The sequence below is a fragment of the Hemiscyllium ocellatum genome, chromosome 10 (assembly GCF_020745735.1).
Source record: "Hemiscyllium ocellatum isolate sHemOce1 chromosome 10, sHemOce1.pat.X.cur, whole genome shotgun sequence".
Classification (NCBI taxonomy): Eukaryota; Metazoa; Chordata; class Chondrichthyes; order Orectolobiformes; family Hemiscylliidae; genus Hemiscyllium; species Hemiscyllium ocellatum.
Window position 1 is genome coordinate 93,832,409 of NC_083410.1, and position 23,572 is coordinate 93,855,980.

General features: G+C 43.8%; 1 protein-coding gene and 1 non-coding gene across 2 annotated transcripts in view; one reads left to right on the forward strand and one right to left on the reverse strand.

Annotated features, from left to right (window-relative positions):
- Positions 1–23,572, forward strand: part of adgb (androglobin) — a 344,259-nt gene that overhangs the window by 92,612 nt on the left and 228,075 nt on the right. Inside the window, exons 3-4 of the mRNA XM_060831153.1 lie at positions 16,507–16,599; positions 18,029–18,100. Coding sequence (XP_060687136.1) covers positions 16,507–16,599; positions 18,029–18,100 — 165 coding nt within the window. The remainder of the gene's footprint in view (positions 1–16,506; positions 16,600–18,028; positions 18,101–23,572) is intronic.
- On the reverse strand, positions 14,710–14,780 carry trnag-ccc (transfer RNA glycine (anticodon CCC)). The gene has a single exon. It is a non-coding gene; the product is annotated as a tRNA-Gly (tRNA).

Below are 23,572 nucleotides of genomic sequence, written 5' to 3' on the forward strand. Positions count from 1 at the left end.
GGAGGGGATTCTGAGAGACATAATCTATATGCATTTGGGGGAGTTAGCATTGACTTTAGCAAGGCCTTTGATAAGCTTCCGCATAGTATACTGGTTGGTAAGATGAGATCACATGGGATCATTTCTGTTTTCAGCAGCAGGAGGAGTGGGAGCTTGGACCAGGAGTCTGCCGGGAAAGGTGAATCACTAATCTAAATCTTTAAAACCTTATCTCGAGCGTCGGAGCCCTCTATTTCTGTTTTCAGGAAGAGCAGGAGCTTGGACCAGGGGCCTATCGGGAAAGGTGAGTCACTAATTCTTCACATCTGACATCAGATAGCGGAGGTTTCTGGGAAAGGAGGTACGTTTTTCCACTCAGCTATATAAGTGGTTGATTTCTAAACCCAAGACCCTACCCTTGTAGGGCCTCCCACCTATCCACCTCCTCTAACCATAAATATCAGCAACACATCAGGTAAGCTTCTCTTCTGTTTTTACTTTCTGATAAGGGGACTAGCAGGGACCGCAGTGCAAGGAGAGTAATGTTCCTCCTGCATGATGTTTGAGGTGAGGGACACCATTGGTGTCCCATCTAAGAACATCTGCAGGAATTGCACCCAACTCTTCCTCCTCCAAGAACGCGTTAGGGAACTGGAGCAGGAGCTGGATGAACTTTGAATCATTTGAGAAGCAGAGTCTGTGATAGATAACAGTTACAGGGAAGTTGTTATTCCTATGGACAAAGAAAGCTGGGTAACAGTGAGAAGGGGGAGAAAACAGTCAATGCAGGGATCCCCTGTGGTCGTTCCCGTTTCAGACACTGTTTGGAGGGGGAGGACTTACCAGGAGACGTGCATTGGAGTGCAGGTCTCTGGCAGAGAGTCTGTCCCTGTTGCACAGAAGGGAAGGGGGGAAAGGAGGAGAGCGTTAGTTATTGGGAACTCAATGGTTAGAGGATCAGATAGAAGGTTTGTTGGGAATGAAAGAGACTCACGATCGGTGCATTGCCTCCCATGTGCCAGGTTCTGTGATGTCTCGGATCGTGTCTTTGGGGTCCTAAAGGGAGAGAGTGACCAGCCCCAAGTCGTAGTCTACATAGGTGGCAACAACATAGGTAGAAAGAGAGATAGGGATGTAAGGCAGGATTTCAGGGAGCTGGGTTGGAAGCTAAGAGCTAGAACAAACAGAGTTGTTGTCTCTGGTTTGTTATCCGTGTGATAGCAAGGAGAGGAACAGGGAGCGATATCAGCTGAAACATGTGGCTGCAAGGATGATGAGGGACGATTTCAGGTGTGTGGATAACTGGGACTCATTCTGGGGAAGGTGAGACCTCTACAAACAGGACGGACTTCACTTGAACCAGAGAGGTACTAATATTCTGGGTGGGAAATTTGCTAGTGCTATTCGGGTGGGTTTAAACCAGCTCAGGGGGTTGAGAACCTGAGGTGTAGTTCCAGTGCACAGGAAGATGTGAGTAGGGAGGACATGGACAGGATTTCACGGTCACAGGAGTGTGCTGGCAGACAGCAAGCTGGTTTGAAGTGTGTCTACTTCAACACCAGAAGTATCTGAAATAAGGTAGGTGAGCTTGCAACATGGATAGGTACCTGGGACTTCAATGTTGTGGCCATTTCGGAAAGATCGATACAGCAGGATTAGGAATGGATATTGCAGGTTCCAAGGTTTGGTTCTTTCATTAAGATCAGGGAAGGTGGTATAAGAGGGAGAGGTGTGGCTTTGTTAGTCACGGATAGTATAGCAGTGGCTGAAAGAACTTTTGATGAGGACTCAGCTACACAGGTGATATGGGCTGAGGTTAGAATTTGGAGAGGAGAGGTCACACTGCTGGGAGTTTTTATAGGCCTCTGCAAAGTTCTAGGGATGTGGAGGAGAGGATTGGCAAACCGATTCTGCTTAGGAGTGAAAGGAACAGGGTGGTCATTATGGGGAACTTTAACTTCCCCAACATTGACAGGAAATGCTATAACTCCAGTATGTCAGATGGATCAGTTTTTCTCCAATGTGTGCAGGAGGAATCCTGATGCATTATGTCGAAGGGCCGACAAGAGGTGAGGCCATACTGAATTTAGTACTTGGTAATGAACCGGGTCAGGTGTTTGATTTAGTGGTAGGCGAGCACTTTGGAGAGAGTGACCATAATTCAGTTACATTTAGTTTAGTGATGGAAAGGGATGGGTACATGCCAAAGGGTAAGAGTTATAGATGAGAGAAGGGCAATTATAATGCAATAGGCAAGACTTAGGAGGCATAGAATGGGGTAGCAAAATACAGGGGATGGAGACAGTTGAAATGTGGAGCTGGTTTAAGGAACAGATATTGCATGTCCTTGATAGGTATATCCCTGTCAGGCAGGGAGGAAGTGATAAGGTAAGGAACCGTAGTTTACTAAAGAAATTGTATCTCTTATTAAACAGAAGGGGGAGGCTTATGTGATGTTGAGACGAGATGTTCAGATGAGGCGATGAAGAGTTGACAGATTAGCTAGGAGGGATTTGAAGAGAGAGTTAAGAAGAGAAAAGAGAGGACTTGAGCAGTCTTTAGCAGATAGACTAAAGGAGAACCCTAAAGCTTTCTATAGGTATGTGAGGAATAAAAGGATGACTAGGATAGCAACTGGGCCAGTCAAAGACAGAAGTGGGAGCTTGTGTGTATACCGTGTAGAGATCAGAGAGGTGCTAAATGAATATTTCTCATCTGCTTTCACTTGGGAAAAGGAGAATGTTGTAGAGGAGAAGACTGAGATACAGGCTATTATACTAGAAAGGATAGAGGCTAGTAAGGAGAAGGTTTTATCAATTCTAGAAGGTGTGTGAGCAGATAAGTCCCTGGGCCAGATGGGATTTATCCAAGGATTCTCTGGGAAGCTAGAGGGGAGATGGAAGAGCTTTGGCCTTGATTTTTGAGTCTTCATTGTCTGCAGGTTTAGTACCAGAGGACTGGAGGTTTGCAAATGTCGTACCCTTGTTCAAGAAGGGAGTAGAAATAACCCAGGTAATTATAGACCAGTGAACTTTATGTCTATTTTCGGAAAAGTTTTGGAAAGGATTATAAGAGATAGGATTTATAATCATTTGGCAAACAATAATTTGATTGGAGATAGTCAATATAGTTTTGTCAAGGGCAAGTCATTTCTCACAACCTCATTGAGTTTTTCGAGAAGGTGACCAAGCATGTGGATGAGGGTAGGGCAGTTGACGTGGTGTACATTGACTTCAGTAAAGCCTTTGATAAGGTTCCACATGATAGGCTTTTGAAGAAAATGCAGAGGCATGGGATTGAGGGTGATTTAGCAGTTTGGATTAGAAACTGGCTTTCTGTAAGAAGGCAGCAGGTGGTGGTTGATGGAAAATATTCAGCCTGGAGTCTGGTTACTCGTGGTGTGCCACAAGGATCTGTCTTGGGACCACTGCTGTTTGTCATTTTTATGAATGACTTGGACACAGGCATAGGTGGATGGGTTAGTAAGTTTGCAGATGACACTAAAGTTGGTGGAGTGATGGACAGTGTGGAAGAATGTTGCAGGTTGCAGAGGGCTTGGATAAACTGCAGAATTGGGCTGAGAGGTGGCAGATAAATGTGAGGTGATTCTTGGGAAGAATAACAGGAAGGCAGAATACTTGGTCAATGGAAAGATTATTGGTAGTGTGGATGTGCAGAGGAATCTTGGTGTCCATGTACATAGATCCCTGAAAGTTGCCACCCAGGTTGATAGTGCTGTTAAGAAGGCATACAGTGTGTTAGATTTTATTGGGAGAGGGATTGAGTTCCAGAACCGTGATGTCATGCTGCACCCATACAAAACACTAATGTGGCCTCACTTGGAATATTGTGTAAAGTTCGGGTCACCCCATTACAGGAAAGATGCATTGGAAAAGGTGCAGCGGAGATTTACCAGATTAGATAGGGGCGGACAGTGAGAGTCTTTTTCGTTGGCTTGTACAAGGTAGCATAGCTGCAAATGGAGGGATGATAGATTTACAACAGATGTCAGAGACAGGTTCTTTAGTCAAGACTGGTAAGAGCGTGGAATGCTCTACTTGCCAATGTAGTTAACTCAGCCACATTAGGGGCATTTAAACAGTTCTTGGATAAGCATATGGATGATGATGGGATAGTGTCAGGGAAAGGGCTTAGATTAGTTCACAGGTCGGCGCAACATCGAGGGCGGAAGGGCCTGTTCTGTGCTGTATTGTTCTATGTTCTATGGTCCAGGGAAAGGTAGACAATTGGATGCAAATTAGCTTGATGGTAGGAGGCAGAGGGTAGTGGTAGAGGGTTATTGTTCAGACTGGAAGCCTGTAATCAGCAGTGTGCCGCAAGGATTGGTGCTAGGTTTTTTTGCAGCAGAAACGGCAGGTACTGGGCGGAAGTGAAGTCAGAGCGCAAAGCCGGTTGCAAAGGTAAGTGATTGTTATTTAAGAACTTACCTCGATGCCAACGGTCTTTTTTGCAGCAGAAAACGGCGGGTGCTGAGCAGAAGTGAAGTTGGAACACAAAGCCGGTCGGGAAGGTAAGTGATTGTTATTTGAGTGGGTGTGCTCTAGACCCCAGGTCCGACAAAGTCGGGCCTCCTTCCCACCCTCCTCCTCTAACCTAAATTAAAAGTCCACAGACTTGCCCCAAAAAGAGGGTCCAAGGAAGTTCCTGTGGAGTGAAGAGTGTGGCTTTAGCTCAGGAGTCTTTGACAAGGAGGTTGAGTGAAGTGATTACGCCACAGTTGAAGAGGATGAAGACGTGACTGCCAAGCTGGTTCAGTGTGCTATGTGCTTGATGTGGGAGGTCAACAACTCTGGTGTGTCTGGCTCATAGAAGTGTGGAAAGTGTGTGCACGTTCAACTACTGACAGAGCATATTTCAGCACTGATGAAAGAACTTGAGGACCTTAGGCTCATCCGAGAGAATGAGATCTTTCTGGGCAAGACCTTCAGCGAGGTTATTACACCGACCATACCAGAAGAGAGCAGACGATGGGGAAGGCAGAGAGAAGACAGGTGCAAGAGACCCCGGGGAAAGTACCTGTCAGGAACAAGTTGAATCTTTTGGTACAGTAGAGACAAATGACACTGCCAGTCTGCGAGGCGGCTAGGTCTGTCAATCAAAAGTTGGCGTGGAGGCAGAGCAGAAGAGTCGGACATCGCACAGAGCCGTGGTAATAGGGGACTCCATAGTGAGAGGAACTGACCGGGGTTTTTGTGGCAGCAGGCAGGAATTAAGGATGGTGTGTTGCCTTCCTGGTGCCAGGGTTAAAGACATCACAGACAGAGTGCAGGAAATCCACAAGGACAAAGGTGAAGAGCCAGAGGTGGTGGTATATGTCGGCACAAATGATGTCGGGAAGAAGAGGAGGAACATACTACAGCGGGACTTTGGAGAACTAGGAAGAAGGCTGAAAAGCAAGACGTCCAGGGTGGTTATCTCCGGTTTGCTTCCAGTTCCTCGGGCTGGTGAGGCCAGAAACAGGGAGATAGTGGACTTGAACGTGTGGCTGGGGAACTGGTGCAGGAAGCAAGGATTTAAATTCTTGGATCACTGGGGTATGTTTTGTGGTAAGCATAAATTATACAAGAGAGATGGTTTGCACCTTAATAGGTTGGGCACCAACATTCTGTCAGGTGGGTTTGCTACTGCAATACAGCTGCGTTTAAACTAAATAGCAGGAGGGAGGGGACAAACTGGATGTTTAAGAAGGAAATTGGAGGGAAAGTTAGAACAAGGGAAGCCAAGAAAGACAACTGCATCAATGAAGCAGAAAACTCAAAAAGGGATCATGCTGTAAGGTTGAGTGAAATAGGAGTTGATGGGAAGGGTGAGGGCAGTAACAAATTAAAAATACTATATATGAATGCACAAAGCATTAGAAATAAGATGGATGAGCTTGAGGCTCTTTTGGAAATTGGCAGATGCGATATTGTGAGGATAACTGAGACGTGGCTTCAAATGGACAGGGCCTGGGAAATGAATATTCAAGGCTACACTTACTATCGTAAGGACAGACTGACGGGCAAAGGGGGTGGAGTGGCCATGTTGGTAAGGGATGATATTCAGTCCCTTGCGTCGGGGGACCTAGAATCAGGAGATGTAGAGTCTGTATGAATAGAGCTGAGAAATTCTAAGGGTAAAAAGACCCTCTTGGGAGTTATCTCCAGGCCCCCAAACAGTAGTCTGGATGTTGGATGTAAGTTAAATCAGGAGCTGAAATTGGCCTGTCGCAAAAATGTTAGTACAGTTGTTTTGGGGGATGTCAACATGCTGGTAGACTGGGAGAATCAGGATGGTATTGGATCTCAAGAAAGAGATTTTATGGAGTGCCTCCGAGATGGATTCTTAGAACAGCTGGTGATGGAGCCTACCAGGGAGAAGGCAATTCTGGATCTGGTGTTGTGCAACGAACCAGAATTGATCAGGGACCTCGAAGTGAAGGAGCCATTGGGAAGTAGTGACCATAATACAATAAGCTTCAATCTACAATTTGAGAGGGAGAGGGTACAATCGGAAGTGACAATATTTCAGTTGAATAAAGGGAACTATGGAGTTATGTGGAAGGAGCTGGCCGAAGTTCAAGAGTGCAATACATTAGCAGGGATGACAATGGAGGAACAATGGCAGATATTTCTGTGTATAATGCAGAAGATGCAGGATCAGTTCATTCCAAAAAGGAAGAAAGATCCTAGGAGGAGGCATGGGTGGCCATGGCTGACAAGGGAAGTTAAGAAACATATAAAGTTGAAAGAGAAAAACTATAACATAGCAAAGATAAGTGAGAAAATGGAGGACTGGGAAGCTTTTAAAGAACAACAGAGGATTACTAAGAAGGAAATACACAGAGAAAAAATGAGGTATGAAGGTAAACTGGCCAAAAATATAAAGGAGGATAGTAAAAGCTTTTTTAGGTATGTGAAAGGAAAAAAAAATGGTTTAGACTAAAATTGGGCCCTTGAAGACAGAAACAGGGGAATATATTACGGGGAACAAAGAAATGGCAGAAGAATTGAATTGGTACTTCAGATCTGTGTTCACTGGGGAAGACACAAGCAATCTCCCTAAGTAACAGTGGCTGAAGGACCTGAACTGAAGGAAATTTATATTTTCCAGGAGTTGGTGTTGGAGAGACTGTTAGGTCTGAAGGTTGATAAGTCCCCGGGGCCTGATGGTCTACGTCCCAGGGTACTGAAAGAGGTGGCTCAAGGAATCGTGGATGCGTTGGTGATTATTTTCCAGAGTTCGATAGATTCGGGATCAGTTCCTGCGGAGTGGAGGGTGGCTAATGTTGTACCACTTTTTAAGAAAGGTGGGAGAGAGAAAGCAGGAAATTATAGACCAGTTAGTCTGACCTCAGTGGTGGGAAAGATGCTGGAGTCTATTATAAAGGATGAAATTACGGCACATCTGGATAGTAGTAACAGGATAGGTCAGAGTCAGCATGGATTTATGAAGGGGAAATCATGCTTGATTAATCTTCTGGAATTCTTTGAGCATGTAACTCTGAAGATGGACGAGGGAGATCCAGTGGATGTAGTGTACCTGGACTTTCAGAAAGCTTTTGATAAAGTTCCACATAGGAGGTTAGTGAACAAAGTTAGGGCGCATGGTATTGGGGGCAAAGTACTAACTTGGATTGAAAGTTGGTTGGCTGACAGGAAACAAAGAGTAGTGATAAACGGCTCCATTTCAGAATGGCAGGCAGTGACCAGTGGGGTACTGCAGGGATCAGTGCTGGGACCGCAGCTTTTTACAATATATATTAATGATATAGAAGATGGTATTAGTAATAAAATTAGCAAATTTGCTGATGATACTAAGCTGGGTGGCAGGGTGAAATGTGAGGAGGATGTTAGGAGATTACAGGGTGACCTGGACAGGTTAGGTGAGTGGTCAGATGCATGGCAGATGCAGTTTAATATGGATAAATGTATGGTTATCCACTTTGGTGCAAGAACAGGAAGGCAGATTACTACCTCAATGGAATCTATTTAGGTAAAGAGGCAGTACAAAGAGATCTGGGTGTTCTTGTACACCAGTCAATGAAGGTAAGCATGCAGGTACAGCAGGTAGGCTATTAGCATGCTGGCCTTCATAACAAGAGGGATTGAGTATCGAAGCAAAGAGGTGCTTCTGCAGCTGTACAGGGCCCTGGTGAGACCACACCTGGAGTATTGTGTACAGTTCTGGTCTCCAAATTTGAGGAAAGATATTCTGGCTATTGAGGGAGTGCAGCGTAGGTTCACGAGGTCAATTCCCGGAATGGCGGGACTACCTTACGCTGAAAGACTGGAGCAATTGGGCTTGTATACCCTTGAGTTTAGAAGACTGAGAGGGAATCTGATTGAGACATATAAGATTATTAAAGGATTGGACATTCTGGAGGCAGGAAACATGTTTCCGGTGATGGGTGAGTGCCGAGCCAGAGGACACAGCTTAAAAATACGGGGTAGACGATTTAGGACAGAGATGAGGAGAAACGTCTTCACCTAGAGCTGTGTGGAATGCTCTGCCCCAGAGGGCAGTGGAGGCCCAGTCTCTGGATTCATTTAAGAAAGAGTTGGATAGAGCTCTCAAGGATAGTGGAATCAAGGGTTATGGAGATAAGGCAGGAACAGGGTACGGGATTGAGGATGATCAGCCATGATCATATTGAATGGTGGTGCAGGCTTGAAGGACAGAATGGCCTACTCCTGCACCTATTGTCAATTGTCACTATTGTTTGTCATTTATATAAATAATTTGGATATGATTATAGGAGGCATGGTTAGTAAGTTTATGGATGACACCAAGACTTGGTGCTATAGTGGACAGTGAAATAGGCTATCAAAGAGTACAATGGGATCTTGATCAACTCACCTAGAGGAATGGCAGACGGAGTTTAAGTTAGCTAAATGCAAGGTGTAGCATTTTGATAAGACAAGCCAGAGTAGGACTTACTCAGTTAATGGTAGGGTCCCGGCGATTGTTGTCAACCAGAGAAACCTAGCGATGCAGGTGTATAGGTCCTTGAAAATGGTGTCACAGTTAGACAGAATTAAAAATCATACAATACCAGGTTATTGTCCAACAGGTTTATTTTGGAAGCACGAGCTTCCTAACCACCTGATGAAGGAGCACAGCACTCCGAAAACTAATGCTTCCAAATAAACCTGTTGGATTATAACCGGGTGTTGTGTAATTTTTAACTTTGTCCCAACACTGGCAACTCCATGTCACAGTTAGACAGGGTGGAGAAAAAGGTGTTTGGCATCTTGCCTTTATCAATGATAGCATTGAGTACAGGAGTTGGGAGGTCATGTGCGGCTGTACAAGACCACATATGGAGTACTGCATGCAATTCTGGTCCCCATGCTATCAGAAGGATGTTATTAAACTGGAAAAGGTACAAAGATAATTTACAAGGATGTTACACAGATGGTAGGTTTGTGTTATAAGGAGAAGCTGGATAGGCTGGGACTTTTCTCTCTGGAGTGTAGGAAGCTACATGATGACCTTTTAGAGGTTTATAAAATTACAAGGGGCATAAATAAGGTGAATAGCCAAGATCTTTCCCAGGGTAGGGAAGGCCAAAAGAAGAGGACTTGGGTTTAAGGTGAGAAGGGAAAGATTTAAAAGGGAGCTGAGGGGCAGCTTTTTCATACAGAGCATGGTTCATATATAGAAGGAGCTGCAAGAAGAAGTGGCATAAGCAGATTCAGTTATTACATTTAAAAGACATTTGGACAGGTACATGGATAGGAAAGATTTAGAGATGAATGGGCCAAAGTCAGGCAAAGGGGACTAGTTCAGTTTAGGAAACCTGGTCAACATGTATGAGTTGGGCTGAAGGGTCTGTTTCTATGCTGTATGACTCTATGAATCACAGAATGGCTACCACACATGCCTTGTGGAGACAAAATCCCACCTTGACATTGAAAATACCCTCCATCATATTGTATTTCATCATCATCACACTAAATGAACAGACCAAACAGATCTCGCAACTCAAGAGGCACTGTGGTCCAACAACAGCAGCAGAATTGTGCTCCAGCACAATCTGCAGCCTCATGGCATGACACATGTTACCCAGCCTGACCGTCAAGCCAGGGGATCAACTTTAGTTCAATGGAGAGTGGAGGAGGGAGTGTCAGAACCGGCATACTTAAAAATGGGGTGTCATCCTGGTGAAGCTCCCAAGCAGAACTACTTGTTTGTCAAACACATTAAGCAGAAAGTGATAGATTGAATTCAGTCATCTTGCAATCAACAGATCAGATATAAGCTCTTCAGTCCTGCCACATCCATTCGTGAATGATGGTGGACAACTAAACAACTCACTGGAGAAGAAGACTCCACAAATATCCCTGACCACAACAATGGAGGAACCCAGCAAATCAGTGCATAAAGCTGAAGCATTTGCAACAATCTTTAGAAAGAAGTGCCAAGTGGATGTTCCATCTCGGCCTCCTCCAGTGCTTCTCAGCATGACAGATGCCAGACTTCAGCCAATTTAATTTATAGGCATTTGCTACTGCAAAGGCTATGGGCACTGGCAACATTCCCGCAGTAGGACTGAAAGCTATGTGACAGAACTTGTCAAACTGTAGCTAAGTTGTTTCAGTATAGCTACAACACTGGCAACTACTCGACAATGTGGAATATTGCCCAGATATTCCTGTACATGAGAAAGAAGGGCAAACCCAAGCCAGCCATTCTACCACATCAGTCTACTCTCGATCATCATGATAGTGATGGAAGATGTCATCACTAGTGCTTAGCAACAGCTTGCTCACTAATGCCAAGATCGATTTCATCTGGGCCAGTCAGTTCCTGACCTCATTACAGTATTGGTTCAAACATCGACAAAAGAGCTGAATTCCAGAGATAACGTGAGAGTGACAGCCCTTGGCAACAAGCTTGCATTTCAGTGTGGCATCAAACCTGAGAATCAATGGGAATCGGGGAGACCTCTCTTGGTTAGAGTCATGAGTCAAAAAGTGACGTGCTGGAAAAGCACAGCTGGTCAGGCAGTATTCCAGGAGCAGGAGAGTCAAAGAGTCAGAGAGATGTATAGGGAGAAAGTGAGGACTGCAGATGCTGGAGATCAGAGCTGAAAAATGTGTTGCTGGAAAAGCACAGCAGGTCAGGCAGCATCCAAGGAGAAGGAGAATCGACATTTCGGGCATCAGCCCTTCTTCAGGAATGTAGAGATGTACAGCATGTAAACAGATCCTTTGGTCCATCCCGTCCATGCTGACCAGATATCCCAACACAATCTAGTCCCACTTGCCGGTGCCCAGCCCATATCCCTCCAAACCCTTCCTATTCATGTACTCATCCAAATGCCTCTTAAATGTTGCAATTGTACCAGCCTCCACCACATCCTCTGGCAGTTCATTCCATACACGTATCACCCTCTGCGTGAAAAAGTTGCCCCTTAGGTCTCTTTTATATCTTTCCCCTCTCACCCTAAACCTATGCCCTCCAGTTCTGGACTCCCCAGAGAAAAGACTTTGTCTATTTATCCTATCCACACCCCTCATAATTTTGTAAACCTGTATAAGGTCACCCCTCAGCCTTCGACGCTCCAGGGAAAACAGCCCCAACCTGTTCAACATCTCCCTGTAGCTCAGATCCTCCAACCCTAGCAACATCCTTGTAAATCTTTTCTGAACAGTTTCACAACATCTTTTCGATAGGAAGGAGACCAGAATTGCACGCAATATTCCAACAATGGCCTAATCAATGTCCTGTATAGCTGCAACATGACCTCCCAACCCCTGTACTCAATACTCTGACCAAACGACTTCTTCACTATCCTATCTACCTGCGACTCCACTTTCAAGGAGCTATGAACCTGCATTCAAAGGTCTCTTTGTTCAGCAACACTCCTTAGGACCTTACCATTAAGTGTATAAGTCCTGCTAAGATTTGCTTTCCCAAAATGCAGCACCTCGCATTTATCTGAATTAAACTCCATCTGCCACTTCTCAGCCCTTTGGCCCATCTGGTCTAGATCCTGTTATAATCTGAGGTAACCCTCTTTGCTGTCTATTACACCTCCAATTTTGGTGTCATCTGCAAACTTACTAACTGTACCTCTAATGCTCGCATCCAAATCATTTATGTAAATGACAAAAAGTAGAGGGCCCAGCACCGATCCTTGTAGCACTCCACTGGTCACACGCCTCCAGTCTGAAAAACAATCCTTCACCACCACCCTCTGTTTTCTACTTTTGAGCCAGTTCTGTATCCAAATGGCTAGGTCTCCCTGTATTCCATGAGATCTAACCTTGCTAATCAGTCTTCCATGGGGAACCTTGTCACACGCCTTACTGGAGTCCATATAGATCACATCTACTGCTCTGTCCTCATCAATCTTCTTTGTTACTTCTTCAAAAAACTCAATCAAGTTTGTGAGATATGATTTCCCACGCACAAAGCCATGTTGACTATCCCGAATCAATCCTTGCCTTTCCAAATACATGTACATCCTATCCCTCAGGATTCCCTCCAACAACTTGCCCACCACCAAGGTCAGGCTCACTGGTCTATAGTTCCCTGGCTTGTCTTTACTGCCCTCCTTATACAGTGGCACCACGTTTGCCAATCTCCAGTCTTCTGGCACCTCACCTGTGACTATCGATGATACAAATATCTCAGCAAGAGGCCCAGCAATCACTTCTCTAGATTCCCATAGAGTTCTTGGGTACACCTGATCAGGTCCTGAGGATTTATCCACCTTTAACCATTTCAAGACATCCATCCTCTGTAATCTGGAAATTTTGCAAGATGTCACCATCTATTTCCCTACAGTCTATATCTTCCTTTTCCTTTTCCACAGTAAATACTGATGCAAAATATTCATTTAGTATCTCCCCCCTTTTCTGTGGCTCCACACAAAGGCCGCCTTCCTGATCTTTGAGGGGCCCTATTCTCTCCCTAGTTACCCTTTTGACCTAAATATATTTGTAAAACCCTTTTGGATTCTCCTTAATTCTATTTGCCAAAGCTATCTCATGTCCCCGTTTTGCCCTCCGGATTTCCCTCTTAAGTATACCCCTACATTCTTTATACTCTTCTAAGGATTCACTCGATCTATCCTGTCTATACCTGACATATGCTTCCTTCTTTTTCTGAACCAAACCCTCAATTTCTTTCGTCATCCAGCATTCCCTATACCTACCAGCCTTCCCTTTCACCCTGATAGGAATATACTTTCTCTGGATCCTTGTTATCTCATTTCTGAAGGCTTCCCATTTTCCAGTCGTCCCTTTACCTGTGAACATCTGCCTCCAATCACCTTTTGAAAGTTCTTGCCTAATACCGTCAAAATTGGCCTTTCTCCAATTTAGAACTTCAACTTTTAGATCTGGTCTATCCTTTTCCATCACTATTTTAAAACGAATAGAGTTATGGTCGCTGGCCCCACTGACACCTCAGTCACCTGCCCTGCCTTATTTCCCAAGAGTAGGTCAAGTTTTGCACCTTCTCTAGTAGACACATCCACATACTGAATCAGAAAATTGTCTTGTACACACTTAAGAAATTCCTCTCCATCTAAACCTTTAACACTATGGCAGTCCCAGTCGATGTTTGGAAAGTTAAAATCCCCTACCATAACTACCCTATTATTCTTCTACCCCAAAAGAGATTCCAATGATCCAAAAATGTGAATCCTTCTCCCATACATGAGCTCCTCAGCCATGCATTCATCTGCTCTATCCTCCTATTCCTGCCCTCGCTAGCTCGTAGCACTGGGAGTAATCCAGATATTACTACCCTTGAGGACCTCCTTTTTAAATTTCTGCCTAACTCTCTGTAATCTCCCTTCAGAGTCTCAACCTTTTCCCTTCTAATGTCATTGGTTCCAATGTGGACAAGACCTCCTGCTGGCCCCTCTCCCCCGTGAGAACATTCTGCACCCTCTCTGAGACATCCTTGACCCTGGCACCAGGAAAACAACACACCATTCTGCTTTTTCTCTGCTGGCCACAGAAATGTCTGTCTGTACCACGGACAACAGAATCCCCTAACACAACTGATCTCTTGGAAGCCGACGTACCTCTCGTTGCATTAGAGCCAGTCTCAATACCAGAAACTTGGCTGTTTGTGCTACGTTCCCCTGAGAATCTATCACCCCCTACATTTTCTAAAACAGCACACCTGTTTGAAATGGGTATATCCACAAAAGGTGGATCCTGTTCTAGCTGCCTACCTCTCTTACCCTTCCCGGAGTTAACCCATCTATGTGACTGTATCTGAGACTTTCCCCCCTTTCTATAACTGCCATCCATCACATATTGTTGCTGTTGCAAATTCCTCATCGCTTCTATCTATCTCTCCAACCGATCCATTCGATCTGATAAGATTCACATCAACAGCATTTACGGCTGATATAATCCACAGTAACCCTTAAATTCTCTTTAAACTCCCACATCTGACAAGAAGTACATGTCACTGCAAAGGCCATTTTTGCTCCTTCACAATCTACAGACCCAGAAAATAACACTGTCTTATTTCTGTACAAACACTGCCCCAGGTTAAATTAATAGCAATGGCTTATATTTTAAGTTTTATCAAGAGACTTATCTCCAAAAACATATAATCAAGAAAGAATCCACTGTATCCACTACTGCAGCCTTTCTCTTGGACAGACTTAAAACAACAATTAACTTATCTGATTCTGTGCTGTGAACTTCGCCCAACAGTTCCTCCAAGATTAGTTGTGAAAGAAGTTAACTTCAGCGAGCCTGACGTGATTTGAACACGCGACTTCTGATCGGGAGTCAGACGCGCTACCGTTGCACCACGAGCTCATGAGTCGATATTTTGAACATAAGATCTTCATCAGGAATGCTCCTCAGATGCTGCCTGACTGGCTGTGCTTTTCCAGCACCAGACTTCTTGATTCTGATCTCCAGCATCTACAGTCCTCTGGCATAAAGTTCTCTTCCTTAGTTAGAGCCATGCCTAGCACAGAGTAAGATGGTTGTAGTTATTGGAATTCAATCAGCTCAGCTTTAGAATATCGCTGCAGGAGTTCCTCAGGGTAGTGTGCTTGGCCCAAACAGCTTGACTGTTTCATCAATGATTTTCCCTGTATCATAAGATCAGAAGTGGGGCTGTTCATCAATTATCATGCAATGTTGAGCAGCATTCGCAACTCCACCAATCCAAGTCCAAATGCAAAAAGACCCAGAAAATACCCATGCTTGGATTGAAATGTAACAAGTAGCATTTATGCCACACAAATACCAGGCAATTACCATCTCCAATAAGAGAACAAGCTAACTACTACCCCATGGCATTCAATCGCATTACTATCACAGAATCCCCACTATCAATAACCAGGGTTACCATTGACCATAAACTCAAATGAACTCACCATTTAAATACTTTGGATGGAAGAGCAGGTCAGAGACTAGGAGTACTGTGGCAAGTAACTCACCCCCTGACTCTCCAAGGCCTGTCCACCATCAACAATACACCAGAATGGTATGCTCCCCACTTGTGCAGAAGAGTGCAGCTCCAAATATTATGTGAGCATCTGGCTTGTATTAAAACTTCCTGGGAATTACCACTTCATCGAAACACTACAAGTGCTGACTATTGTGTTTGTGATGCAGTGAAATGAATTCAGTATTTCACAAAAGCTCTTGTGCATCTAGCATTTGGTCCAAACTTCATAAAACTAACTCATCCTTCTGGATAGGAAAATTCCCAAGAAAGCATGTTTACCGTGTTAAATGTCAGGATCCATGGTCAAGTGAATAACCCTCATCCAAGGAAGGTTGACACAGTAATTGGCTGCTTTCACACAATCTACCCCTCCCTCCCCGGAAATAAATCATCACCGTGGGCGGCACGGTGGTACAGTGGTTAGCACTGCTGCCTCGCAGCACCTGAGACCCGGGTTCAATTCCCGACTCAGGCGACTGACTGTGTGGAGTTTGCACGTTCTCCCCGTGTCTGCGTGGGTTTCCTCCGGGTGCTCCGGTTTCCTCCCACAGTCCAAAAATGTGCGGGTCAGGTGAATTGGCCATACTAAATTGCCTGTAGTGTTAGGTAAGGGGTAAATGTAGGGGTATGGGTGGGTTGCGCTTCGGCGGGTCGGTGTGGACTTGTTGGGCCGAAGGGCCTGTTTCCACACTGTAAGTCTAGTCTAGTCTAGTCTAGTCTAATCTAATGTTCACATGCTCATTAAATGGGGTTTTAAATCGTGTTCCTATGTCTGCTTTAAATATGAATGATTATTCTCCTGGATGGTCTCAGTCTGATTTTATCACTTGTCAGTAATCTTTAGCCAAAAAAAAGTAATGGCAAATCAAATAACCAAATAGCTAAATGGAAGCAATTTTGCTGGTGAGAGAATTACTCTGCAACTGCAGAACTTTCAAGGCAATTAAAATAGAGAGAAAGCTGAGTTAGTCCAAAAAACAGAGATCTAAGCATGTTGCTGTAGTTTTTCACCTGTTAGCTCATATTATAACATTAATCATTTTTGTGTTTTGGTGAACCTTTGAATATCTTGTTTCTTCATAGCAATTGTTTGAAGATCCGGAGGGGAAGGTTGAACTGCCGCCATCACTTAAAGTTTATTCTTGGAAGCGTCCTTATGAATTTATCCTAGAGAAGGTCAGTCTACAATGCAATGTTTCTATAATGTCTGAGAATGAATGGTGAAGTTATGGTGACGAGCCTATCTATTTTATGAATTCTCAGTTAAATATTCCAATCATAGAATTGGTGTCACCACTCTCAAAATGTATCTTCTGTGTTCTCCTGTTATTCTTCTAACCTTTTTAAAGTGTGCAGAAGCTACTTTACTACAGAAATTGCCTGACAGTCAATCTGCAGTAAATAGCACTGTTTTCTAACAATTGCTGTTATGAGACAAAAAAAAAACTGCAGATGCTGGGATCCAAAGTAGGCAAGCAAGAGGCTGGAAGAACAGGACAAGCCAGGCATCTTCAGAAGGTGGAGAAGTCAATGTTTCAGGTATAACCCATCTTCAGGACCTGAGTGCTTGAGTCCTGAAGAAGGTTTACACTCGAAACGTTGACTTCTCCACTCCTGATGCTGCTTGGCTTGCTGTGTTCTTCCAGCCAACTGCTATAGTGAAGCAAACTATTCTGACTTGTTCCAGTGTGTGTGAAGATAGCAGTGAATGCCCCTCCTGTTGTAATGATACTTGTTGCTGGGGCACCTCAACTAGCATTACAGCTGCCTTTGTTTTTCATTCATTCACGTAACTGGCTAGGCAGCATTTATTGCTCATAACTAATTGCCCAGAGAGCTGTTGAGAGTTAACCTACATTGCTGTGGGTCTGGAGTCACATGTAGGCCAGATGAGGTAAGGATGGCAGATGTCTCTCTGAAGGATGTTAGTGAACTGGATGGATTTTTCTGACAATTGGCAACAGTTTCATGGTTGTCATTAGACTTTTAACCTCAGATTTTTGATGAATTCAAATTGCACCATCTGCCATAGCAGGATTTGAACCTTGATTCCTAGAACATTATCCGAGTGTCAGGATTAATATCTCTAAAAGGTGACAGAAACATGGACCGTAGTTGGCGTGATTTGAATCTGTGGAAGGGAAACCCTTGTGGATTTCTAACCCATCATCTTCACCACTTGGCCACAACTACATGCCTTTACACTCCCTCTCACTAGTGAGCCATGATTTTAAGTTCAGGTGGTCAAACCAAAATTAGATATTTAGTCAACAAATATTTAGTAAGTACATGATTGAAATATGAAGCTCATTGCCTGCATAGGTGGTAGTCGTGAAAGGCAGAACAGTGTTTCAAAAAGGTTGTTAAATCTAGACTAACAGGCTTAATGGGAAATTTGGATGGTTAGTTTAGATCGTCCAATGGACTTCGACCAAAAACATTACTGTTGTGCTAAATGCATTTGCTTCCCACATATGACAGATGGCCCAATAAAAGATACGGAATTAAATCCAAAAAGTGTGGAATTCTGCTGCTCTCCTCCTTGATGGGTTAAATCATGTAGCTGGTAGATTTATGTCAATAATGTCTTTTACATTAATTTCAGCTTCCTGTTATTGTTGCGAGAGAGTCCTCATTCGATCTAATGACTGCTAATGAACATATTTTGAAGAGTGAGGTGAGTGCTAGCAAACAATTAACCGCAGAGTTACTGCACACAGGACTTGCTTTCATAGATACAAGGTTATAAATATATCTTTAATGCAGATTGCTTGCCATTTTGACAGTGACATAAGAAATGGGATTGCACAGGAAAATTACATTGAGGTGGATGATAATCTGTGACTGAGAACAGTGGAGTAAGTTTGAGGCACTGAATGCCTGTTACTACTCCCATGTTTCTTGCTATGTTCATACACTTTCATCTGGAAGTGTGAAGGGTAGAATGAAAGACTCTTGTCTCACATTGCAAAAGTATTAAATTATCAGGACCTCTTCATCCTGCAACTAATATCATGCTTCACAAGAGTAGAGACCTAGAAATCAGGCCTGCTATTCCTGGAGTTTCATAAAATGTTCAAGTGTTTTTTACACAAAGGTTCTCCATGTTATCTGACTTTCAGGCCCAGGTTGACAGAGTGCAGGAACCAGGTTTCCATATTGAACAAGAATCACCATTTATTAATCACTGTCTATTACAAGTGTAATATATAAATAGAGAGTGGGAATAAATAGGTCTTTCTCTGGGTGGCAGGCAGTGATTAGAGATTGTGTGGACTAGTGTTTGGATCCCAGCTATTGATGATATATATAAATAATTTGGATGAGGGAAATTGCAATGCAACAATTCCAAATTTGTTGATGATGTAATCGATGTGAGATCGTGAATTGTGAGGAGGCTTCAGGGTGACCTAGACAAGTTGAGTGTGGGTGGATATACCTAGCAGATATAGTATAATGTGGATACATTTGAAGCAAGAAAAACAGAGTTTTATTTAAATGGTGGTATATTGGGAAATGTAGATGTACAAAGGGTGCCTTTCGTTACCAGGCAATGAAATTAAACAGGCAGGTGCAGCAAACAATTAAGAAGGCAAACGATATATGGGACTTCATTGCAAGAGGATTTGAGTTTGGAAATAGAGATGCTTTCCTCCATTGAACAATGCCCTTATAAGACTGCACCAAGAGTATCAGAGAAGTGGTTCTGCAGCCTAGCAACACCAAGGCTAAGCTTAAAGATAGCTGTTGGAACCCAGACTGTTTGAGAGAAGACCCATCTGACTCTAATGAACATCTTCACTTATCAAAGCTGTCAAGGTTATCTCCTCTACATTGAGTCTCTCAGACAACTTTGTTTAAATTTACATTAAAAATATCACTATGTAGTGGAATCTAGGACAATATCAAGGAAAGACCTCATGGACAGCCCAGAGCAACTCACAGTCAGCTGGTGCAAGATGGTGCAACAGGGCTACATGCAGGCTCTTACCTGAGGTCTATCTGCTTCCATCAGTTTTCCTTCTTTGTTTTCTTTTGCTTTATTTTTCTTTCCTTTATCTCTTTTCTGTGGCGGGTTGCTTGGCAGCAGCGGTGCATGAGCAAGAATGGACTGCATGCCGTGTGGTGAATGTGGCTTCCCCCAGCAATCAGAGATGGCAGCAGCAGTGAGGATACACACACACAAATTTGTGTGGAGAACAGTTGAAGTTGTGTTAAGTTTTGGAAGAAACGAGTGAATCATCAGGAAGACTACAGAGTATAACTTTACTTCTTCAAAATACTCTGGCAAGAGTTCTGACTGATAGATGAAAATCTCTTCAAGAGATTGCTGCTTGCCCTCTAAAATTTGTAGTTAAGACTGTCAAGACTACATCCATAGTTGTTGCTAAACACTGAAAACAAAAAGATAATGTCTGGTACACTAGATACAGTAAAGCTAAAGAATTTTCTGGGTTCTCATACAAAAGTAGAACATCGATCTTGTCATTCAGTATTATTGAAGGACTTTTCTGCATATGCAGGGTTTGCTGTTCTCTGTAAAGACATCGCATACAATCTCATCAGACCCACTGTGTTGCTAGTTGGAAGATCATTATGAACTCTTTTTGAAGCTATACATACCAGAATTTCCATCACATCCTCAATGAAAAATCTCAGTCATAGAGACTAACATCACCATATGAGAAGGTGAAGAAATCTCCTCACTCTAGTCTGAAGAATAGAAGAGTATCAGAGGAATCTTGAAATTCTGCACCCAGAACAAGATACCACAGGATTTTCTTCTTGAAATGATAAAACAGACCCTGATAGTAGCTTGGTTCCAGATTTACCCCGAAAGTATCAAAAAGATTGGAGCTGGAAAAGCACAGCGGATCAGACAGCATCCGAGGAGCAGGAAAGTTGACGCTTCGAGCAGAAGTGCATCATCAGGAATGTGGGGGTAGGGGGGTGGCTGAGAGATAACTAGAAGGGTGGAGGTGAACTGGGAATGCAATAGGTAGATGAAAGTGGTGGCTTGATAGTGATTGGTCATAGAAGAGGATGGAGCGAATAGGTGGGAAGGAAGATAGACAGGTAGGCCAGTCCATGAGGGTGGTGCTGAGTTGGAGAGTTGGATCTGAGGTGGGGGGAGGGAAGATTAGAAAACTAGTGAAGTTGATGTTGATGCCATGTGGTTGAAGGGTCCCAAGGTGGAAGATGAGGTGTTCTTCCTCCAGTCGTCGCATGGCTTGGATATGCTGGTGGAGGAGGCCCAGGACTTACATGTCCTTGGTGGAGTGGGAGGGGGAGTTTAAGTGGTCGGCCACTGGGTAGTGGGGTTGTTTGGTGTGTGTGTCCCAGAGATATTCCTCAAGTCAGCATCCTGTCTCCCCAGTGTAGAGGAGACCACACGGAGAGCAGCAGACACAGCAGATGATGTGTTTGGATGTGCCGGAAAATCTCAGCCTGATGTGAAAAGTGACCTTCAGCTGAAAGGGTATGGCCACCCAGACTTTGGATCTTGATTTTTGATGGTCAAAAGCATACACTGTAAAGCCAGTCAGGCAGCACAGTAATACTTACTCCTGAATCAAGAAAAACTTTCAGTATTAAAATTTTTGACACTCGTGACTGACCAATAATCCAGGCCTCAAGCATCAATTTGTTGTGCATGACCAACAGTACACAAGATGACAACAAAATGACCAACTCTTGACAAATAAAGTACAACTTTTATTTCTTCATTTTTTTTCCTTTATTCAGTTTGCTGGATTCTCCTTCCGGCTGAAGATGTTCTGTTTGACTTAACATTTCAGAGATTAGTCACATGACAAAAGTGCTGAAGATGAGCAAGCTTTTCTTTTAAGATTAGATTATTTACAGTGTGGAAACAGGCCCATCGGCCCAACAAGTCCACACCGACCCTCCGAAGAGCAACCCACCTGGACCCATTCCCCTACATTTACCCCTTCACCTAACACTATGGGCAATTTAGCATGGCCAGTTCACCTGACCTGCACATTTTTGGACTGTGGGAGGAAACCTGAGCATCCGGAGGAAATCCATGCAGACACGGGGAGAATGTGCAAACTCCACACAGACAGTTGCCTGAGGTGGGAACTGAACCTAGGTCTTTGGCGCTGTGAGGCAGCAGTGCTAACCACTGTGTCACCGTGCTGCCCACAAGCTGATAAGGTTGAAAGTATTGGACTGCAGGGCAGCCTTGACAGTTGTGTTGTCGTCTTGCAGCACAGCATTGGCACCTCAAACTGTGAGTTAGTATATTTTCCCTGAATCTGGCAGGCTTCTGGGTTGGCATAGTGGAACTAAACCACTGATGGCCTCTGATCGAGCTTTGGACTTGCATCAAATCACACCCAACTTTCACGCTTTACATCTGGCCTGCCAAGTACATCAGACCACATCCTCTAACTTCAAGTCTAAATCAAGAATTACGGCATAGAAAGTGTGAACAAGCTCATCCCGCAATGCTGCATCATTGAATGAATTGAGCATGCTATATACAATTTAAATGGAGTATATTGAGTTCCCTATTAGCACCCCTGTTTGGACCAGGTGTGTTCAATAATAAGGTTGTCAGGAGTGGTGCTTAAGAAGCCCTAGCAAAACTGAAGCAAATGAGAATCATCATGTTGGAAATATCTATAATTTGGAGTCATACCTATCACAAAGGATGATAATTATGGTGTTTTAGGACAATCACCTCAAGCCAAGGACATTGCTGCAGGAGTTTGACAAAGTTGATATTTTTTAATCAACTTTGTTCAGATAAGTTTTGAAACACCTCTGGCAAGTAGGACTTGAATCCACGCCTCCTGGTTCATAGGTCGGAACACCATTACTATACCATAGTTTCAAAGAGGATTGCAATAGATCTAACCATGTTCAGCTTCATCAGTGGGTTACCTGCAGCATAATGCCAGAAACGGTGTTGTGTAACTCATTCTTGACTCCCTTTATCGACCATCTGCAAGATACAAATTGGAAGTATGATTGAATATGGTAATTCCCTGGGTGAGGGAAGTTCTAATAATACCTACAAAGTTTAGCTCAGCCGCACACCAGCTTACTTGGCACTCCCTTCTACAACCTCATACGTCTGCACCTACCTCTGACTCTGGGGCACAGTGACAGCATGAGATGCAATGAAACAATTCATCAACCTTTCTGTGACAGCACTTTCCAACTCATGATCTTCACCACCTAGAACAAGGGCAGCAGTAGGAACACGTCCAATTGTAAGTTCCCCTCCAATTCACATGCCATCCTAACTTGTAACTACCGATATTGCTTCGCTATTGCTGGATCAAAATTTTGTAACTTGCTACCCAATAGTGGTGAAAATGTGTTGCTGGAAAAGCGCAGCAGGTCAGGCAGCATCCAAGGAACAGGAAATTCAATGTTTCAGGCATAAGCCCTTCATCAGGAATGACCTACCCAATAGTGGCCCCATCATCCCTTTCACGTGGTCAGTTAGGAATGGGCAATAAATTCTGGCTGAACGAGTGAATTTCATGTGCCTTAAACAATTCAACTAAAATACTAAAAGGTGAAGAATATTGAAAAATGGTTAATTGGCTCTGAAGCCTTTAATCTTAGCATCCTGTCATCTTGAAAGGTAACACAGAGACACAAATCTTCTTTTCTTTGAGGGCAGCCTTTATCCTAGTCTCCCGATCGATGTCTATCCTGTTTCTGCCTCATTTGCCTTTTCTGTTCCTTTTATTGTCGCAATACACTTAACTCATTAATAACTTTCACCATATGTCAAACTTCAAGAATTTTAGGGAGTAATTCTGCAGTTTCATTTTATATCAACAGAGCAGGGAGCGGGGCAGCCCAGGGCAAAAAACAAAGCCCAGAGACAGAGCTCCCTTCACAAGATTGAGAAACTGAAGGAGAAGGTATAGCTGCAGGTGGTTAGATTAAAGCTCCTTTTACACTCCCCCACCCCAACCAATCAAACACTCCCAGGGACAGAGAGTTAGATACAGGGCAAAGCTCTCTCTACACTGTCCTCCCCCATCAAACACTGCTAGGGTTAGGTGGTTAGGTACAGGGTAAAGCTCCCCTCCCCCGTCAAATACTCCCAGAGACAGAGGGTTAGTTACAGGAAAAGCTCCTTCTACACTGTCCCTCCCACATC